The 22,620-nt window shown below is 40.1% G+C and overlaps 1 protein-coding gene across 1 annotated transcript; it reads right to left on the reverse strand.

The window, feature by feature from the left end:
* Nucleotides 1-6,729: 6,729 nt before the first annotated feature.
* INHBA (inhibin, beta A) lies at nucleotides 6,730-22,058 on the reverse strand. Its single transcript, XM_010581787.1, has 3 exons — nucleotides 21,994-22,058; nucleotides 18,801-19,321; nucleotides 6,730-7,778 (listed from the first exon to the last, which is right to left on the reverse strand). The coding sequence occupies exons 2-3, from the start codon at nucleotides 19,186-19,188 to the stop codon at nucleotides 6,895-6,897; spliced, it is 1,272 nt and encodes a 423-aa protein (XP_010580089.1). The 5' UTR covers nucleotides 19,189-19,321; nucleotides 21,994-22,058; the 3' UTR covers nucleotides 6,730-6,894.
* Between the last annotated feature and the right edge of the window lie 562 nt (nucleotides 22,059-22,620).

The following is a 22,620-nucleotide window of genomic DNA, read 5'->3' on the forward strand; positions in this document are numbered from 1 at the left end:
ATTTTGTCTTGGTAAAACAAATTCTCCTTTTATCTGTGTAAACATCTAATTCTGGATTTTTCAAGGGAATTGTGGTGATGGTAGTTGAAAATCTAACAAGCCCGCAGGCAAAGGGAAGTTGCAGTTGGCTTTAGCTTTTGTACTTGCTGTGTTTCACAAGAAGAAGTGAACAACCTAAAATTCCATTACATGTAGGGCCATGAATTCGAATGTCCATTTAGCATAGTCACACCGAAGAGAAAGGCATCACACTGGTCAATCCAAAGAGGCACCCACATGTTTCACCTATAAGGTTAAATTTTTTCTGTTATTTCCCCAGCTCCCATGAATTTCCCAACCAGGAATGCATATTAAGGGACGATTACACAATGCTTGGTGAAACTCCCTTTATTTATTTCACTTGTGTTGTTGCTGCTGCTGTATAAAAAAGAGCAAAATAACAAAAAGAACAAAGTAAAATAAAATAGTAGCTGACCCAAACATTTTTAACACGTTGAAATCCTATTCCAAATGCAAAGACTCTTTCTTTCTTTCTTCCTTTCTTTTCTTTCTTTCTTTCTTTTCTTTCTTTCTTTCTTTCTTTCTGCCTTTTCTTTGCATTGATTTGCACAAGCATTTTCTCTGTGAGCCAAATGCATCTCTGGTATAACTTCACTGAAGTCACTGGACTTACACCAGAGGTGGTTTTGGTCCTCTGTCCTGGGTAAATACAGTAGGAATAAATTGGTCACGCAGGCAGAGTGTCTGGCAATAAGTGCACTGAGTGGTCCTGGCAAACCAATAGGAAAGATCTAAAATAAAAATCCCAAACAGGTCTTTTATTTAACATAGGGCCTAAAAATCTACCGGGAGCTGCTGAATACTGCCCACTAACTGTACAAAGTATAGGTAGCATGCCTTCCAAATATCAAAATACCAGACGGAATGCCGTGAAAATAAATAACTTCTAATATAAACAAATGAGAACATATCAAACTGTTACCTCTTTAAACATAATGTAAATAAAAAAAATACCAGTCCTTCTACACAATAAATATTAAGAAACCATTGACATAGTTGAAATGTACTCATATAAATTAACAACTTTAATTACATTAGCCGAACAGACATTGGTTAAAGCACTGCATGTAGTATGCAAAATAATAATAATAACAATAATAATAATAATAATATCAACAACAAAACACAAAATGATAAAAACAAAATAGGCTTCATAATATCTTGGCTTTCATAATTTATATATATGTATATACATATATATAGTTGTGTGTGTATATATATACTGTAGATATATATATAATATGTATAAATACATACATATATATATATCTTCAACCCATCATCAATGTATTGTTTTTGAAAGTATTTAAATACAAAGAAACCCATTGAGAATTAACACAGATTCACTATATCTCAAAAAATAAATAGCTCTATAACTCAGAAGTGTTGTTTGTTTCTGCCCATGAAAATGTTGCTTATAGTTGTTCACAAAGGGTCAAATTATTTACTCATACTGAAAACTTTTTTACTCCACATGTAATGCAGTGAGAGCAGATGAGGAGTAAAGCTTTTTTCAGTGTAAGGAAAGTGATTAGCATCTGATTCTTATACTGATGCACACTATTGACATGAGGTTTAACTTAAAAGAACTTAATCGTTTCCATTACATCTCTTCTACCTACACTGTAGAAATAGATTTTGCTCGCTTTATTGATGCTGACTGGTAACTTTCTAGGAAAGGAGACCCTCTGAAATCAACAGCATTGCTTACAGAGTAAGGCACTATTCCACATGAGTAACTACAGACCATAAAAATTTTCGTTTTGCACATAGACTTTACAGATGCCTGAACTTCTCTACCTCAGTGATATTGCTGCTAGCCTCTGTGTGGCCTTGTGGTGTCACAGTTAAAAGAACTTGATGGCTTAAATCTCAACTAAATACAAAAAAAGGAGGTATATATAACAGAGTCCTACTTTGCAATGATTTGGTAAGAGACTGTTTCTATTGCAGTCAATGACAAAACTCCCATTTCATTCAGTTCTACCGTTTTGGACCCTAGACAGGTATTCTGCTGTGACATATGAGTGCAGAATAATTATAAGCATCTGTAAGCATTTCCTTTTGCTAAACCCCAAGTATACAAATACATTTAGCCCTCCCAAAGAAACATCTTAATGTGCACTTCTGCCAGTTTCTTAGGCCTTGTATCCAGTGAGATTCTGACATGGAGAGGGGGGAAGACAACCAAATGTGGTCCACTGTGAAGCAAGGTTGTGGAGGTACTAAACAAATACATTTCTGTGATTAAATATATACTGAAAATAGATTTTCAATATAAACAGGAAGGAGGTTATATAGAATCATAGAATAGTTTGGGTTAGAAGGGACCTTCAAGACCACCTAGTCCCACCCCCCCTGCCATGGGCAGGGACACCTTCCACTAGACCAGGTTGCTCAAAGCCCCATCCAGCCTGGCCTTGAACACTGCCAGGGATGGGGCATCCACAGCCTCTCTGAGCAACCTGGTCCAGTGCCTCACTACCCTCACAGTAAGAATTCCTTCCTAATATCTAATCTAAATCTACCTTCTTTCAATTTAAAACCATCACCCCCTTGTCCTATCACTACACTCCCTGATAAAGAGTCCCTCCCCATCTTTCCTGTAGGCCCCCTTTAGGTACTGGAAGGCTCCTATAAGGTCTCCCCGGAGCCTTCTCTTCTCCAGGCTGAACAACCCCAACTCTCTCAGCCTGCCTTCACAGGGGAGGTGCTCCAGCCCTCTGATCATCTTCATGGCCCTCCTCTGGACCCCCTCAAGCAGGTCCATGCCTTTCTTACACTGGGGGCCCCAGGAATGTGTTAGCAGTTAAAAGCTGCTTTTTTTTTTGGTATAGTCATACCTGAAAGGAGAAGTGATTTTTGAGACTGCATGCACTTGAACAACTGTTTAAATATGGTAACAATTTCTAATGCTATTTTAAGTACATGCAGGTTTAATTAAATCAAATTATCAGGAATGCGGTGTTTTGCTGGAATCAGTCGGTCTTGATTAACATCCCGATTTCTTATTTTATTTTATCATATAGTTTTTCATTTCCCCCTACTTTAAATAACTGACCACAAATCAAAACCCCATGACTGAATCTAGAGATTGGAGGGAGAAACCTTTAAAATCTGTGACTAGTATACACACACAAATGAAAGCTAAAAAGTGGGGCTTGGGAACAGCTACTTCTTGGTTTGAAAACCTTCTTCTGTTTTTGGTGTATCTATCGTGAAATATGCTCACCATATCTAAAATCCTATTTTCTTTCCTCACTTGGAAGTTGTCTCAGGCTAATTTCATGTTTTCAAAGGCCAGTCCCCATACACCACATAGAAGCTGGTATCAAACTCAGCATCAGACTTCTTTTTAAAGGCTATTTCTGCTTCGGCCAGGAAAGCCACGAGCCTAAACTTATTCTGCTTGCAGCCAATGGGAGTTTTGCCATTGTCATTTAGGGGAAGGTGCTGGGATTTCAGTTCTCCAATGCTCTCTAACTAATCACTTTTGAGAATAATTTTTACCAACATGAGCCATCTCACCTGCTTCCCTTGCCACTACGTTCAGAGATCAACCATGATGCAAACAGCCTGGTTTAAATAATTGAATTAAACAATGTTAAATATGGTGCCATTCATTCAAAATCCTTTCTCTCCCTTCACGGAACCTGTGATTCACCCTGGCTTACCTTTACTCATGTAAGTAGTTTTACTACTCTTGTAAGGAGACCAGTAGACGTCAAAGAGCCTGTTGACATGAGTAAGGGTTCTGGGACACTATGCATCCAATTTTAAGGCCAAGTCTAAAGCCCAGTGAAATAAAAGGTACTCTCCTCAACAACTGTCACAGACTATGATGTCCCTGTTCCTGCTGTTCCAGAGCCTGGCTCTACTTCTAGAAAAATGAACAGTAATTCTGCCACTTGCTTCAAATGAAGCAGGGTCAGGAACTTGGTTTGTTTAAGTTATAAAGATAAATCAGTTGTGCATCTTTTTTTTTTTTTTTTCTTAATTGTCATACTAGCATTTGGTATCCCTCCCTTTCCCCAGGAAGAAAACACAAAAAACCCAACAAACTTCTGCAAATAATTTAAATCAGAAAGCCTTGATATTTTACAGAATACTTTAGTGACAAATTTAGTGTTTACCCAATTGTTATAATTTTTTAAAATTTTTATTTTTGCAAATTGCAAACAAGTCTGTAAAAAATGTGTTGTATAAAAAGTACATAAATGTATAACCCATTAGCTGTACTATGCAATCTAAATACTGTGGAATAAATTAGATAGAAAACTTAGCTATAAGCATGTATGTTGATATCTATTCAACGGAGGAAAGGGCTTTTTTTTTTCTTTTCTTTCTTTTTTCTTTTTTTTTCTTTTTTTTTAAATCTCTGTTGATACATACAAATACTGACATGCGCCCATGCGCACATACATATGCACACACAGAGAACACCCACGCACACATGCACACACAAACAGTTTTGGCTGACAAAAAATGAAGGCCCTGATTACACTGTTTAAACATGGTTCTTGCCATGAAGGTGCTAACACGCTATCCCTAGCCAATGTGACCGGGTTAAATTTTTTTTTTTTTTTTTTTTTTTTTTTTTTTTTTAATTTTTTCTTACAGACTGTGCTCTCAACAAGGTGGGGAGCCACATTAGCGCTTCTTTCCGTGAGAGGCATTTTGAAGCCTGTCCCGTCAGAAGACAGCTAACAGGGGCTTGGTCCTGCAAACCTGTGAGAGTCTGAAGCTTCAGGCTCAGGGTTACCAAACTCAGTGTAAGCAGGGCCTAAAGGTTTCTCCCATTCCCTCTTATCATCCCCCCCTACCCAAAGACAAGTGTTGTAACTTTAACATTCTTTTAAATATGACAGCGATAGAATTTTTTAAAAAAACTATCTACCTATGCCCTACGGGTTGGACCCATCAGGTTAGGTGTTGACACTGAAAATTAGGTCTTACAGGTAAGGCGCAAACCCATTAAGAGTTGTCATGCTAGAGGGTGGTGGTTGAGACAGCCAGTCTTTCGCTGAAGACTGCGTTTCAAACAGAAATCCTACCACAACTGCCATTTTCTGTATATTTGCAGGGGCGATGGTGGGCAGGGCCCAAAGCTGCTTGCAATTTTACATCGAGACTTTCTAAGTGTACACCAGCACTTTAGGTTTCTCTCACACAAATACCATTTTGAACGTGTAGCCTCCCACTTGGTAGTAACAAACAAACAATCTTTTAACATAATGTGCTTTGCACACAAACATTCATTGTTTTAAGAACATTAAAGTGAAGCCAGAAGTGCTTATACCTTGTGTATACATACATATATACATACAGAAATATATACATATGTATATCCCTTGTATAAAGTTGTTTCCCAAAAATGCACAGTTGCTGTGCATCAGGGACAAGTCTTAGTGTTGCACATGCAAAAGAGTACAATTATACTTAGATGGACCTTGGATCTGAGCACATTGGATCCAAATCCCAGGGCTTTTCTGGGCTTACTTCAAATGGCAATTTGCTGTTGAGGGCACTATTTGAATTTAACTGGTTAACAGATATTCTAGCCTGAATGTAATCAACCCACTGACCCTTAATTCAAACCCTAACTTACTACAGGTGAATGGTACCAACCACAAACAGACTTTTTAGAGGCTCGCACAAATGTCTTTGGTGTATGTGTCTATTCATTTTAAGGTACAAAATAATAATAATTATTATAATAATAAAAATAGCTATTTTGTGTGCTGTAGCAGTTCTTGTATAGCTCACAATAAGTGCAGCTCTCGACCCCTCCCACACCCAACCACCCTCCCTTGCAAATATTTGTTAAATAAGGATTAGACAGGTCAGACACCATTGTAGTGCAAATAGTAAACGATTAAAAATTTTTTTTTACAAAATATAGAAATGTTTGGCTCCAGTAACTGGACAAACATGTTCCTTTCAAGTATCTCTCACTGAAGAATTTTTTTTAAAACAAGTTACTTCCATTTAAAAAAAAGTCTTTCTGTTTTTTTTTTTTGTCTTTCTCTCGCAGGTAAACAGTTTCAAACCAACTAGGTTGCATAGTTCTAACGTTGTAAGCACCTTTACAAAATGTAACTTTTATTCTTTCATTCGTTCTCTTTTTAATTCTGTTTTTTCTTCATTTTTCTTTTTTCCTTTTTTCTTTTTTTTTTTTTGTAAATGTAGTGCAGAAGATGAAGGTGTATACACCTGCACAATATTGTCCCTTTACCAATGTTAAGTATATGTATGTATGTAGTGTCTATATGTATAGAGATATGTATATAAATACATAGCCATATATATACACACAAACACTACACACCTACTCAGTTCCTCGGTAAATTTTGGGGGAAAGTGCCAGTGAATGTAGTGTTCATACACATGGCTTTTCAAGGAATTTCAATGACATTTTGGACTTAGTCCAAATTGCTGCAGATTAGATGAGCTGCTACCACTGCTTGAACTGATGGGTAACTAAGGGAGGGAACATAACTCCCCTAGTCATAACTAAAGTTTAGTATACTATGTAATAAGATAAGGAGCATACTGAAAGGAAGGGGAAGTCCCCAACCCATACCGCCATTCAGACGTATCTCATTCAAGCCCGGGTTCATGAAGCTTTCTTCCTTTTTACAGCTGAAGTCTTTCCTGATCCTCCATAAGTCTTTTTTTTTTTTCTTTCTCTTTTCTCTCTCTGTTTTTTTTTTTTTGCTTTTATTTCCGATGATTGTTTCATTCAAAAAAGGCTATACCATGTCCGGTCTTTCCTCTTCTTGGGCTTTTGATACATTTTCTTCTCAACGAGAAGGGTCTTGCACACACATGCGTCTATGAACAGCCACACTCCTCCACAATCATGTTCTGTATGTCTTTCTTAATGATGTTCTGGCCGTCATCATAGTAGAGCATGGACATGGGCCGCAGCTTGGTGGGCACACAACATGACTTGAGGTTGGCAAAGGGGCTGTGGCCCCGCATGCGGTAATGGTTGATGACAGTGGAGTGAAAAGATAACGATGAACCAGATGTGCCTGCTATATGGCTGGGGCACTCTCCTTCGCAGTAGTTGGCATGGTAACCTGTAGGTGCAATGATCCAGTCACTCCATCCTATGTCCTTGAAGCTGACAAAGAACTGCTTCTTGCAGCAGATGTTGACTTTGCCATCACACTCCAGGCCTCGTCTCCGCCGCCTGTGCTGGCGGTCCTCTGAGTGCCGGGCAAGCATCATCAGGAAGGGCCGATGTGATTGCTCCTTCTCCTCTTCTGTGAATTCTCCAGCTTCCTTTTCTTTCCCTTCCCCATCATCTTCCTTTTTCTTCTTCTTGCCCAGTAGCACCAGGCTGGCTCCAGTCTCTTGGCACAGGTCACAGGCAATCCGCACATCCAAAGAGCTCTTGCCTTGGTCCAGGAGTCTCTGGACACTGCTGGAGACAGGAAAGATGTGCCAAGTGCTCTTACGGGTGTCCACTGCCTTTTCTGAAATCAAAGTCTCACTCCTTTCACCTTTCAGTCCCCTGTCCTCTGTATCTTCTGCTCCTTCAGAGTTGCCTTTTGGCTGCCGCTGCTGTTGAAACAGGCGGATGGTGACTTTTGTCCTGCTCCGGTTGGCCTTGGAGACCTTCAGGAAGAGCCACACTTCAGCGTGTTCCACCACCGATAATTCACTGCCTTCCTTGGAAATCTCAAAGTGCAACATTTTCTTGGCTGTGCCTGATTTGGTAAATGGAAATAGACAGGAAGAACTTGTTAGTATGTCTGCTTGCATTCTGTTAAAGAGAATTCTGTTACTGTTGCCACAGGCATGAAGTTCCCTATGTTTCCTACCTGGATCTTTAAATTTTTATAATTTTTCTGTTCTAACCTTCCTTCACCTCATCCCCTCCTCAGTTTGTCTTTTGTGAAAATTCTCTCTTTAGGAAAGTATTCCTTTGCCTGTTGTTTTCCGGTATTGTATTTTAACCAAAGCATTTTGTTAAAGTAATTATATAGTCATTTATGTAAAGCATCTCACGGCAAATAACCATCAGTAGCTGCTAAGAGTTCATTTGCCTAAGCTGTCTTTGTGATGACTGTTACCTGAAAGGCAAAAATGCTTTTGTGATGACAGTCCATGACTATACATACCATACGCATACAAATCTGCACCTAATAGCTAAAGTTAGGGAGTGAGTTTCAGCCCTGCCAGTTCTTTGGCAATACTTTGGAAATTATGTGGGAAGGAGGTCTGCCCTTTCTCCCTCTGTAAAATGCCATTCTTCAAATGCATCTTAAAAAGAGTTGTAAATGTCAATTGTTTCAAAACCAAAGAAATACTAAAATATGAGCCTCAGCTTTAAGAGGTTTGCAGAGTTATATTGTAAAGAATTGTAGAATTGCAGCAGGCAGACTCTTCATCCTGTGAGATGTTAGCTGTAGATCCTGTTCTTAATTTAACACACTGTACTTGCTGTGATTATAGTAAAGGTGAATACACTGAGAAATGAACTAAAGAACTGTATAATTATGGGGATGGTTCTCTGGCATAATTGTATCAACTTGCTGAGATGTCATGATGATGATTATGATGGTGAGGGGGTGTTTCTCTGATACAGAGCTCATATCCCTGGCAGAAGTTGGAATGAATAATGAGGGCTGTTTAATGATTTGATCACTAGAGCATGAAAAAGTTAAGAGAGAATGAATTTGCTGGGGGGGTGGGGTGGTATTATTTTTTTAAGAGAGGTACTTTTCTGTTTTCTTGACAAAAGAAAAAGCCACGTTGGCATCTTTTGTTCTTTCTCAGCATGGAGGCCAGGATGGGCTGGGGTTACAGATTTGAGATGCACAGATATCTGACCTTAGTGAGACAGAAACAGTATTGATAATTATCAGTTTGGCATTGATACTATTCTTGAGCTACCCATAGTTGTTGGCCCAATTCTCTGTGCAGTGGTTCTGCTCGTCAGGGAACCAGAATTTTGCACCGTAAAAAGGACAAGTGGTGATCAAAACTGAAGTGGTTGGATGCGTACAGGAAAAATTTGTGTCATGGCAGCAAGGCTCTCCTCCTTGCTTCCCATTGCCACTGAACTCCACTAGTACAGGCTCCCTCACCATGTCCCTGCTCCCCTGTTCTAAGGTGAGGCAGAAGTGGGGCAAAATCACAAGAGACATCTATCCTGTATTCACTTGCAAATTCAAGAGTTCCCGGCTTCTGAAGTCTGCAGGCAGGCTGTGCTGCCCTTTGAGCTACCTGTTGCTTTCCTTCTCTGTGAAGTCCTGGCACTGACACATTCAGCTTTCCCTGGTGGCATTCCCAGGTCAAAGAGACAGACGTTTCTGAATTACAGTGGCCAAAGGGCACAGTGTTTTGTTTTTGTTTTCCCTCCAAGTGAGAGTGTGAAGCTGTGACTTTAACTGTCACTGAGATAGGGAAACACATGGTTTGTGTTAACTGCTTCTCACAGACTTTGCTGATGCCAGTCTCCAAAGTGAGTTACATTAATTTCTCAGGGAGCTACAAGAACTGCTGGGACTGTGCCTTAGAAAAGGAAGTGGCTTATAGAAAAGACAAGAGCAAGCTGACCCGTACTGTGAGGCACAGTGGAGTTACTGTTTTTCTATTCTTTTTTAAATAACATTCATTCAATAATGACTGAAAGTTCATTAGTCAGTTTTTACCAGCTAACATATTTTTTTTCCATTCTGGAAATGAAACTATGGCAAAGCTGCCAGCTGTGTTGGAGCAGAGGGCAAGTGATAGGCATTAATCCCACTCCTGCCTGGGTTTCAGAGCATGAGGAGATGTACAATGACATTCCTCCAGTCCAAAGGAAGTCTGGTCTAAGAGGCTGGTTGCCTTGTACATAGCGATGTTATAAAGAGAGAATTCTCTCTATTATTCTCTACAAGAACGGATACTTCTAAGGCCTGCGAGGACCATCCATCCAGCCTGTGGCTTCATTCCCCCCGACTCTCTCTTCTAAAGCAAGCTTATAACTTTAGCTTATCCCTTTCCTTGGCACAGTCCCAATAAACCCTTTCTGAGAGGGACCTGGGCTTCAGGGGAACCTGAAGGCAGGTGACCTGCCAGGAGTGGGTTGCTGCCTCCAAGACTCTCCATCCAACCGCTTCTGCTTGCTGTCCCTACCCAAGGAAACCTTGGGGGAAAAAAGATGGTTTAGCCCAAGCTGTAGAAAGTGTTCTGGCACCAGCAGCCTCTTCCCAGAGCTCACAGTGTGGTGCAGGGAATAGGCACATATTGCTGGGAAGTGCAAAACTTATTCTGTGTTCCTGAGGTACCAAGCCGGGCACAGACAGTAGTTCTGGTGCTAGGAAGGATCCTGTGCATAAGCAGATCAGTTGTGCTGGACATGAACATGGAAAACTGGCCCCGTCATGTACTCTGAAGAAAGCAGCTGGGGTGTGCAGACCTGCTTCAACAGGGGAAGAAGCTGTATGGCCCCATCTGATCCGAAAAGCCAGACAGGCCTGCGTTACAGAATAACCTAATGCTGTTAAGTGCTAATGCATGATATTTCACATTCTGTTATTTCCATGCTAGTGAGAGTTGAAAATAGTTATGAAGTGACATCTCCAACAATAAATATTCATATTACCTTATGCACTGGCCAGAAGTGTAGCAATGCAACCAGTCTTTTTGACAGATAGTACTACATGAAAGAAACAGGATCTCAAGAACTCTCTTAACTAGTTTTTCATATGCTCCTGTATGTGTGAAAGTTGAATTCTTCCTCATTACTAAAAACATTAGAATAGCATGTTGAAAGTACCCAAGTACTTGCTTTTTCTTCACTTGAGGGAAGTGAGCTTGAGCAAGGTAGTATAAGACATGTCCTTATACAGGGATAACAACCTCCCTGTAGGTTGTTAGCTACAGTAACAGCCTCTCTGGATGTGGCTAGCTACATTTTCACACACGAATGGTCAATTTAGATCCGAAAGAAAAAAGATGCAGGAAGCTTGTATGAGCCTAATATTTCTGGATGAAACAAAATCCTAAGTCCTCAAACCTGCATAGCTAATAAAATGTTTTATAGCAATTAAAAAACCTTTCCCTTTCACAGATCTTTTTAGGAGGAGACTGGGAATGGTGGAAAGTTGGGCAGAAAAAGCATGCTTTCACGTTAGGAAAAAACGAAGCTTTTCTGAATTCTCTCCACATTCACAACTAGTTTGTTACAATCACACAGCACAAATGCTATGAATCCTGCAGTCTTTACAAGACCACTATGCTCAGACAAGCTCATTCTGAAATCAGAGCTTGGCCTGTGCTAAAACTGAATTGAGATCTTTGGATCTGACTTATTATGGTTACACATTCATTTTATAACAGGATCTTTATACAATAAAATAAATTCTTCAAGGGTTCTGAGACAAAAAAAAAAAGGCTGTATTTAATTTTCTCCAAATATTGCTTACGGATTTAGCGGTCTTTCCTTTTTGGTCTGAGTTAATGACCAGGTTCAAAGTTTTGGAAATATATACTGTTCATCTAACTGAAAGTAAAAAGGGGACCTTCCTGAAAGTTGGAAATGGTACCACTTCCATAATTACACTTTGTTTATCCTCTTGTCCTGCCTTTTCATCTGCCACAGCTGATTTGCAAGGGTCTTTTTCCATTTCTAATCATCCTGCTCCTCCTGCCTGACTCCTGCGGAAAGACCCACAGCCCCAGCAGCGGTAATGCCTTCATCACTTCCATGCTCATATAAACGGCGATGTCAACAGCCCGGATTGTTATCATAGCAGAAAGCAGCTGAAAAAGGAGACGAGGGATTACTTTGGGCCCCCTTTGATTGCTTTTCCTCATCTCCCCTTCCCAAAGCCTTGGAGAGGCCACCTCTCTGCTTTACTGCTGAGCAAAGTCCCTTCCAGGAAGAGGGCTGTGACGCCGAGGGAGCCGTCTAGCAGCGCGAGTGACACCAGCAAATGCTGTGAGAAATGGTTAAAAATACAAGCCCTAAGAAGTAGTGCATATATGGTAAAAGTTTTAATGGAAGGAGTTACTGAATGGAAAGAAAGTGTAGTATCAGTATATACAGCATGAGACTTTGCTCGTATCTGTTTTTCTCTTCAGTGCTGCTCGCACACCTTTTTAGGAGAGAAACCTGAACGTGCAAGCGGAGGGGCGCCTGCACAGGTACCCCCCTCCCCACCCCTGGAAGGGCTGCTCAGGGCTCAGCGTGGGGCTCTGTGCTCGGAACCCCCTCCCAAGCAGTGCTGGGCGCCGGGCAAGGTGCGGGAGGCTGTGGAGGGACTGGCGGACCCCATGTGGGCCTGGGTGCGGGGGGACTGGCGGGGGCAGCCCTGCGTGGGGCAGCTCGTGCTGGGCTCGTGGCAGGAGCCTCCGGCTCCAGCGCGCTTTTCCTCTGAGGCTAAGGATCCTTCCTTCGGTATCGCTGGCTTTAACGATGCAGTCGAAGCTCATTTATTGGCAATTTGCAGCGGGATTCAAGATCGAGCCCTGTTAGTTCAAGCTATACACGTATACTAGGTAGGGTCTAAGCTAGGTAATTAAGAGGGTCTTTTTTTTGAGTAAAATGCTAAGATACTTAAAATTACTTTTTTTTTTTTTTTAAACCATATGCTGTTAAATGATTAAGGCTGGTTTTTTTCGTTATGAAAGTGATTATCCTTTCTGACATTATAATGTGACTTATTCTTAATTTCTCTTAAAACACAGTATTTGAATTTTCCTTTGAAAAATGCTCACTCTGTAAGAAGGTGCTGTTACTTTAAATTTCCATGCTTCACCGCTGCTTAATTTTGAACCGTTTTTACGTTATACTGTAAGTGAACTGTTTTTCCATACAAAGCAAGCTTTTTTTTCCTTTTTTAGTTGCTAACTTTACTACCGCCTATGTTTAGATTTGGGGGAATTTGTACTGCGTGCCAATCTGTAATTACATTCAAAAGCATCCTTCTCTTCACTTCTCATTTCCGTTCCCCAGGAGACAGAAAAAAATAGGTTACTAGAAAGGTTCCTCTAAAGAGAGTGAAGAGAAGAGCATGGTTATTGAGAGATAATTGCTCAAAATGTTTACTAATGAGTGACCACTAGAGTTAGATGAATTGTTCACAGCGTAGAATTTATTCAGTGAATTTAGCACTGTTATCGTCTGGCAATTATCTCCTAGGCAGACTGATTATTACAAATGTGTTATTACCGTGATTAGACAGTGGCCATTTTTGTGAATGCATTTCAGCCTATGGATCACTGGCAAACAATTTATTCCAACTACTCATTGCCCCTCATATGTGACTGGTCATCCAGGTTGCGTACTTTCGTTCCTGCTCCCTGACTGCCTGACTGCTGCCTCTTAGAAAGGGAGGAGCAATTATGGCACAAATAACAAACACCTTATCTTTATCTTCACATACTCTTTACTGCCAGCAAAAGGATATTTTTGTTGTAAGAAAAAATAAACCAAAAAAGAAAACCAGGAAAAAGAACTATTTCCCAAGCATTTGTGGGGGAAAAAGCAGCAGCAACCTTATTTAAATACCTTTTCTTGAAAAGTTAACCCGAAGGGGCATTGACAAGGTCATTCAGAATGTGAAATAATTCACTTGTGGTGAACCTTGACTCTCCTCTGCTATTTTGTTAGGAGGGAAGCGCTTTACATCCACAGCCTAGAGTTCTTTCCAAATTGAAAGCCCTTCCCCCACATGGCTTTAAATATTTAGAAACAAAAAAGGTGTTTGTTTGCTTGAAGTTTTTTGTTGCTTGATTTTTGCATTTACGTCTAAAATAGCTCAAGCAAAGTTTAGGGTCACTTGCACCAATAACATAGTTCAAGGTAAAAACAATACCAAGTCTTTGTCTTTTATAAAAGAGAGAGTAATTTTTTTTGTACATACTTGTAATAATTTGTTGTAAATTCTAAAATTAAGTGATCGGAAGCTGCCAGTCTGTTTTCATTAAAATATTTAATTTCTGTGCATTAAGGTGCAAATCCCAAGCCCACTGAAATGAATAACAGAACTTCCAATTGCTTCCGGTAGACTAAGCTTCAATCCTAAGTCAATCTTTCAAAGCTCTGTTGCATTAAATGAGATTACCTTTTCATACCCATATAGACATATCTAGATATAAGAACTCCTCGGCAGGAATCATTTACGCATACGCAGTGTAGATACATCCTGCACACAGGAGAGCACATGAATGCACATACGTATCTGCAGGAATCTATTCTTATTACAACGGTGCGGGTACAGCTACACGGGTATATAAGCATGTATGCCTTGGCATACCCATACATATGGACATACATGTGCTTATACACACAGACTGGCAAATGCATACTCAGATATGCCCATCTGCATTTGCGTACAAAACTGTGTGCATGACTACACACAGAGATGGACACATACAGTACTTTCTGTCCCTGTGTCTCTCAGGTATCTTTTTCTAATCTGGTTCCCACCATCTCAGATTTGTTTGTGCTTTCTCAAATTGTTCTCAAACTAACCAACCTCCCTGAATTCTCACATGTTGTTACAATGAAACAGATTAATACAGAATGGCTTTCTTCTTCTGGAATTAACTTGCTTTCATTTGCTAAACTTGAAATCTTTGATATAGCATGCCAAAGTAAAAAAAAAAAAAAAAAAAAAAAAAACAGGGGAAATAGGGTTGTTTTCTAAAAGCCAAGGAGATTGCATTAAAAAAAAGATGTGAGAAAATCAGCTCAGATGATGATTCATGGTCACATTTCTCAGTATTTTGTAAAAAATAATAATGATAATTTCTGATCTCTCTAGATTCCCAGAACTTCTAGCATCCATCAGTTTATCTTTTTCCCCTTTGCCTTTTCCTGTTTCCTTCCCGCATTATTTTACTTGCAGTCTTCCACTCTGGTGAATCTCTGCCTTTTAAATAAACTAGAAGAGAGAAACAAGAGCTCCACTCAGAGAAGGTACAGATAAGCGTAAAGATCTCTGGGTTTCAGGATCCAATTATGTAAAATAGGAGCTTGCAGGAAGGTTGCCTTGTGTGGAGCAAAAAGCCTTTGGAGTGTGCCCTCTCGTGGCCATTCTTTATTCAGCACGGCTACCTGTACCATTAAATGCATTTGTTTTCAAAAGAAAATTGACGGAATGATTTAAAGAGGCATAAGCGACCCATCCTTTTTTTCCTCCTGAACTGCCAGCCTGGCTGTAGAGGAGTAGGTACCTTCCTAGGAAAAGGCGTGCGTGTGTACACACGTGTATGTGCACATGAAAGTGGACATCACATGACCAAGTCAGTTCACCTTGAATTCCGTATGAAGTGATACAAAAAGATAGAAGTGGTCTAAGTAGCTGTCAGACTTCTCATTTTTTTCCTGACAGTTCTCCTAACGATAAGCCTTTGGATTTCAGTATTTCCATCCCGTAATTCCTATCACCTTCTCGAGGGCTGAGGTTAGCAACCCATTTCATTGGTAGTTTAGTTGCCAGGATCAAGTTCACTTGGCAAAATCCCAAGTCTGCCTAATAAGCTATCTACGTAAAATAATGAAAGAGTTAGTAGCCAACCATATTTTATGAGCATTGGGTATCTCAGTTATAGAACCTGTTGGATTTGCGTGTCACAAAATTATATGACCCCTCTCCTCAAAAGTCTATTTTTAAGACCTTGAAGTAACCCACAGAGCTCTGGCACAGCTACCCTTGTAGCGCAACTAATCGAGGTCAGTAATCTTAGTTTGATATGCAAGTAGAAAATCATTTTCGTGTTTTACTTGTAAGAGTGCCAAAGGACAGTAGGGTGCATTTGTAAACTTTTGCCCAATACTCGCAGTCATTAGTTTTGCAAAGATCTGCCTGGATTTGTTAGCTGTGAAAACTACCTGCCAACTATTTTGCTGATTTCCTGGACATAACTACACCTGTGCTTCAGACAAGTTCACTGCATTTAGTTTTCCCTTTAATTGTCTGAAGCCTGTGCTCGTTTGAATTTTGGTCTATTTTAGAAAATAGCAGTCTCAAGCCAGAGCCACGTGCACAGGGCACTATTTGTTCATTCACTCCATTTCATTGTATGTCTGAGGATACAGCTGATGAAAGATGGAAATACTACTTTTTTATGAAGGCAAGTAGTAAATGTGGCTTCTGAAAGGTAGGGGGAATGGCTGGTTTATGTCAAGTCATACTCAAAGGAAAAAACAGCCTAAAGTCTTATTTCTCTTTCCATAGACCTTTATTTGATACAACGTGAGATGTTTCCATTCATTTTCATTGATTTCCTATTGCCCTCTTTTGAAACAGAGTGAGTTTCACATTCAAAGCAGGAAGAATGTTAACCTGACTGTGAGAGAAACATGTTTATTCTCTTGCCTGGTGTTTTAAACTTATCCAAACTCTTCCCAGTTCCCACAGAGTGAAAAGTAGGGACTGTCCATGTGGCTGTATTCTATACCTGTCTGTTTAACTCATACTTCCTATATGACATGTCACTTGCCTTCTTTTTGCCTCACTTTCCTCAACAGGAAAAATAATACTGCTTTAATATTTGACACACCATGCTGCTGGTGCGTGAGTGGGAAAGACCGCAGGTAGAGTTTACTTAAGTTGTTGCAGCATTAGCACCTGTAAAGTGTGATAGACCCTCTGATGTTAGCAAGACACCAAATATGAATGGCCATAGATGAAAAATAAGATTTAGTAGTCCGAAGTTACTCCACAGAGTGGAGTTATTTCCATTATAAGCCCAAACCCTAGAGCTCAGTTTCTAGGTTGCTAATTGCTCCTCCCTCCTCCCAGATCAAAGCCTAGCAGGTATGGGAAAGAGGGCCGGAGCAGCCCTCCTGCCTCAGTGCTGAGCGTGAAGGTGGAGAACAGCGGCAGGGGAGAACAGGCATGGGAACACAGCGGATGCCCCTGTCCTTCAGCTGCACATAGCATAAGCCTTCTTAAGTGAATTTGGCTAGCAGTGGTAGGACAACGCTATGTAAATCAAACTAAGTGACGCGTTAGTGTTGGGTAGCTTGCGGCGGGGGCGATGGGTGGCTGGACTATTGGCCAGCGTGTGGGCAATGGCATGATTTTCGCTGCTCACGTGACCCCGAGAGCCAATGGCTTCAGGAGCCGCCGTTGGAGGGTGTCGTACTGAGGACGCATATATCAAGTTCCAAATTCCTTTGTGTCAGAGCTCAGGAGAGACAATAATGTGTTTACAAATGATTGGGACTCACACAGTGAAGAGAAACCACTGCTCATGCCATATGTGTTTCACTGTGCTCAGAGCGAGCTGCTGAAAACCAGGTGGGGAATCTGACTCGTAGACAGCTTAGAGATTTCCTTGCTTTTAAAAACTAATTTCTCAACTAACGTTGAGCCGCCCCTGCTTCTAATGACCACTAGCATTGACACCTTCTGCCTGCTTTCTGAAGTGGAGGGGATGGGAAAACTGAAAAGCCTGAGCTTTCATACGAAAGAACTGATAATGCGTATATTGACAAGGACTCCAAAGGCAAGGGCTCCTTGTACAGTTGGAAATCGGACAGCCAGCAGGAATGTCTGCTCTTAAAAGCATGCACGCTTCTTGTGCATGGCTTCCCTGCAAACAGAACATCTGAGTCAACAGGTTTTCAGGACTGGAAACTCTGAGTGTTGTCTTAATTGTTTATACTGCTGCAGCAAACTTTAAACTAAAATGCTTGGAGTTCCTTTGCATACTTTGCCTACCATATGCTGTACCAAACAAAACAATGACATTCTTTTAAAACCGTCTTGGCAACAGGAAAAATGCTTTGGCTAGACGGCATCATAAAAAGTTGCTGTTAGTTAGATGATAGAATTATTGCAAGATACTGCTATTGATGCATGTATAAACATACATATATTAACAGATACATATGCACACACATATACATTGAATTAAAACAGGTTCTGGTCCTATTCATGTAGGAACAATACAGTAAAGTACAACTTTAGAGCTGTTTCCTATAGGCAGTTGATGTGAATCTTAAGCCATTACTTAATAAATATCTATATTCTGAGCTCTTACTGTATAAGAGTTAGGGAAAACAGAACTGTGAAAGAGTTCAAAATACACTCTACCAAGGTTGCATTTTTTTTGGCAGGAGCATTTTAGGAACAGAATCGTTTTTTCCAGTATGCAAAAGTCTGCATTACGAATTGGATCAGCTACAGCAACTTGTCCAGTTCTATTGAAGTCATCTGACAGTCCCTGCAACTCTTTATTGCTGAAGATACTGTGTTAAATTAAAAAAAAAAAAACCAAACACAAAAAAGCCCTTTCACTTCTAGAAGTTAAAGCTGCTTCATCCGATTTTATAACTTCCACTATAATTTTTACATGAAAGGATTGTTTCTCAAGTAGTTTGCAGCTCACTTTCTGTCTTGATAAACTCCCGAAAAGGCTTCAGCCCTTTTTCTTTCACCATCAGCTCTGCAATCCAGTACTTTACTGCAAGTACTCTGGCTTCACAGGCACAGTTTGGAGGATCCCGCTGCAGCCTGACTTTCTGCTCAAGATTGGTTAGAGAGCTTCCTCCCTGTGTGGCTGTCTGTGCTCAGCAAGTGTAATCTGTAGCCAAGACTAAGTCAGAAAAATCAAATTTCTTCAGAGTCCTGTTCCCCCCATCCCATTCCTCCTTCTCCCTTCCCCCCAAGTCTCATCCTACAGCCTTGCAGAAAACATTATTGCTGAGGAGAAGAAAAGAAGTTAATTGCAGTTCTGGCACAAAGGATATTTTACAGTTTTGTTTTTCAAGCACTCACCTGATTCTGCAAATGTGATGATTTCTGAGGTTTGCTCCACGACTTCATTCATTTCGGCTCTTCTTCCAACATCATCCTCTATTTCCACATAACCATCCTCTCCCACCTTTCCCACATGGAGTTTTTTGATGGCATTTAAAAGTGCTGCCTTGGGCACCGGCTGGGTGATATTAGGTCTGTCCCTCAAGTGCAACATGTTCAGTATGTGCTTCTTTACTGCTTCCACCATCTCAGGCTGTGAGCTGGGCACATCCTTTGAGAGCGTGGCAAGGGCACATGATGGACAGTCAGTGACTGAACTGTGCCCCTCGGATCCTGGGGTTGGGGAACTCCTCACTATAATCCAGCAAAGCACCAACAAAAATCCTCTCTTCCAAAGCAAAGGCATCCTGGCAGCAAAAGTTGTTGTGATTCCCTTTTTAAAAGGCCCTGCTTTTCCTCCCCCTTCACGCACAGTTTTTTTGGGGCTGGTTTGGTTTGTTTGTTTGTTTGTTTGTTTTTCCTTCTCTTCAGCAAATTCTCTGGAACAAGAACCAAAAGTTTTCTGTGAAGTTTTGTTTGCAGGTTCCCTCTCTGAATGCAATAAGTGCTGTAGATGTTTGTGGCTGTCAGGGAGAAGAGTTCTGACTCTGTCTCAGAGTAGGAGAGAGACACAGAGAGAGGGAGAGAGAGAGAGAGGACGGATTGGCCTAAAGTGAGTGAGTGAATGAGAGAGGGAGGGAGTTTTGTCTGTGAGTAAAGGCTATGATTAGGAAGGGGGAGGAACAGGCAGGCTGGCTTCCTTATGCTCATTGCTCCCCTAACACACACCTCTCTTCAAATATCACTACTCGTGGTTTCTGCCCTCCCCCCTTTCTAAAATCTCTTTTCATTTCTGTAAATTTACTCTTTTTTTCTTTTTTTTTAAAATCTCTGTTTGACCATCCTGGCTCCCCCGGCTGTCATTCCCCCCCCCCCCCCCCCCTCTTTCCTCTTTCTTTTTTGTTTTGTTTTGTTTGTTTTATTCCTTCAGCAGTATCACTGACTTAACTAAACAGAGGAAACATGAATGAATGAAAAGAGTGAAACCTTTTATTAATGAGCACCTTGCTCTTGGTCCTGCCTGGTATTGTTAGGGATAGCAGGAGATGTTAAATAGCTTATGAATGAGATGGGGATGAGGGCAGGGGCTCCGAATATTTTGGGCAGAACATTATTCTGCCTGGAGTAGAAGAGAAAAGATCTTTTCTGCTCAATTCTAAATGCTAGAGGTTATCAACACTGGCAAGAGATCTGACGGGAACAAAATAACACTGTTGTTTGAAGGGCTATATAATACATGATACACTCTCCAGCTGCAATATGCAGCCAGGCACTGAAAGCCTGAGCAGGAATTGGTACGGCACATATCTGTGACATGCTAAGGTAGTGTCCTCATGCCAGAAATACCCCTACTTCCATGCTAGTCTGTGCCTAGAAGTTCTCAGGCAGATATATTTAGGTTTGGGGTTAATCAAGTAATGTCTGAAAAATGCTTTGAAGGTGAAAAGTGTTACATGTCATCTGGCCAAATCATACTCGCTCCTGACTCAGGCAAATCCCTCATCGATGCCAATAATAATTCTGTCTGAGTGAAGGCTGAGTAAGATCTACATTTGGCCCATTGTTATTAGAAGGCACTTTTTGTTTCCTTCATTTAAACCACAGAGAGCAATCACAATATTAAAATAAGACATCAGGAATGGAAAGCAATCTAAAACACTGCTAGGAGCTGGAGTTTCAACCAGTGTTGGTAGACCCTTGTCAGTTTATGCCTGTGAGGGTTTTGCTCTGCAATGAAAAGGCATTCCCCGTGTCATTGCCATGGCTTCATCTTGCCTTTACGTTCTGTAGCCTCTCCGTTCTGTTCCTTACCTAGCAAGGGTGAAGTTAGCAAACTCCTTCACATTTGAACTTGGTAATGGAAAATGAGAAAACTACAGCTGATAGACTAACTTTTGAGGTTCTTCCCCTCCAGAATTTAACTTGTACAGATTTTCTTAGAACACCTCCTGCTTTTTTACTATTTACCCTCTTTCTTTTCCTTCCTTTCATTCTCTCACACACCTCTGTCTTCTCAGGTGTGCTTGCCTCCTACCCAGAAAATATTCCACTTTCACTATATTACTGTCAACCATTGTATTTTAGTGGAAAGGAGTAATTTATAAATATAAGCATTGTGAGGTCTCAATTTCCATGAGACGACTAAAGGCACATGGGCTGAGAGACAGGCAAGGAATTATAGTTAGGGTAAGTGAAACATACAGAAGTAATTGAACAATCAACTAAAGTTTTACAAATGTTATATATTGCAAGTCCTTTTCAATTAAGCTCTTTTATAAGTCTTTCACTGTTATAAAGCATCCACAGTACACCCTCATCTGTGTTTTACTGACCTCAGTTGCTATACTGTTATATACTGTTACACTTATGGGTCTGTCAGCATTATAAACCCTGCAGCCATTCTTATAAACACATCTTTGTAACACAAACCTCGCTATAATACATCTAAATTTCTTGGATCTTGTGAACAGCCCAAAGTCTGTTGTAATTATACGAAGTCTGAAAGTGAGCTTGAAATAGAACTAAAAGTTTAATTGGACGAAAAAATAATTTCAGATGAAAATATGCATTCATGATTAGATGTACTAACAGATGACATAATTAAAGGGGTTATTTATAGTTCTAATATAGCACCTATCCCAACAGTGTCTAATGAAAAGTAAGGGATAGGCATAAATCAATATAAAATACAGATAACTATATTTGGGTTCTTGCTGTGGGGTATACATTGCTTGCCATATATAACAGGTACACTTATCACAAACGATCTCTATTACATATAGGTATAGCATATTTTACTTGCATGCCATGATGATGACAGATTTAACATTAAAGCATAACTTTCTAAAAAGCACTGTTTTCTAAAAGCAAGTCTGCTCATACCGCTGATACATAGTTCATTTCTACTTACATACATACATACATATATGTACAAAAATACATAGTGTGTGAATAAATATAGAAATGGTGGTTTAGCCTCTTTCTATAAAATTACCTGAGCTGCAAAGCTCTGTATATGCATTCATTCAATATAGCCCTTACAGTATGCAACAGCATGCACAGGAATGAAAAGTTTCAATTTTAAAAGAAAAAAGCTGATTTAAAGTTTTACCTCTCTAGTCCTGACTCTCAGAAGGAGACTGCTGTATTGTGCATTAAGAACTGGTGAAGTTCCTCTTTGTGGTATTTATAATGCGAAGCTTTATACTGTACTTCTCATGTGTACACTCACATATAATGTCTGTCAAAAGTAAGTGGGCCGGATCACTGTGCTGGATTGGTTAATCCTGTTACATCAGCAATTGACTGTTTTTCCTGTATGAGACATACTTCTGGTAATTATCTAATGGAAACTCCTAATTGTCTAGCATGACAAAATATCGTGGATTCAACTTGTAGTGGTGATCTCTGTATCCATTTAAAGAATAGAACTTAAAATCAGACTGAAAGCAAACATTATGAGTCAGGAAGACACACTCCAACTTGTTTTATTGCATAGCTAGATATAGATATTATTAGATGTAGATATCACTGATTTAGTTCAAATACAGTATTTGCCAGATACTTAATTACTAGTTTGCAAATTGTTTTCTTCTTCTTTCATACCTAAGGATATACCAGATAATCTATTTGCAAATTTGGATTCTTTTCAAATTCAGGAAAATGCATTTGATTAAGAATCCTTTTGCTGTGGATGAATTTTTTTAATTCGGTCTTTGTATAAATATGTCCTTCTGTT

Source organism: Haliaeetus leucocephalus, unplaced genomic scaffold, assembly GCF_000737465.1.
Source record: "Haliaeetus leucocephalus isolate CR32 unplaced genomic scaffold, Haliaeetus_leucocephalus-4.0 Scaffold808, whole genome shotgun sequence".
NCBI lineage: Eukaryota > Metazoa > Chordata > Aves > Accipitriformes > Accipitridae > Haliaeetus > Haliaeetus leucocephalus.

What these genes read in the sequence shown, in the direction of transcription:
- INHBA (XM_010581787.1), bottom strand. Translation starts at nt 19,188, where the DNA reads ATGCCTTTGCTTTGGAAGAGAGGATTTTTGTTGGTGCTTTGCTGGATT. An exon ending in CATCACATTTGCAGAATCAG is followed by an intron (nt 7,779 to 18,800) that starts GTGAGTGCTTGA and finishes TTACCAAATCAG; the next exon opens with GCACAGCCAAGAAAATGTTG.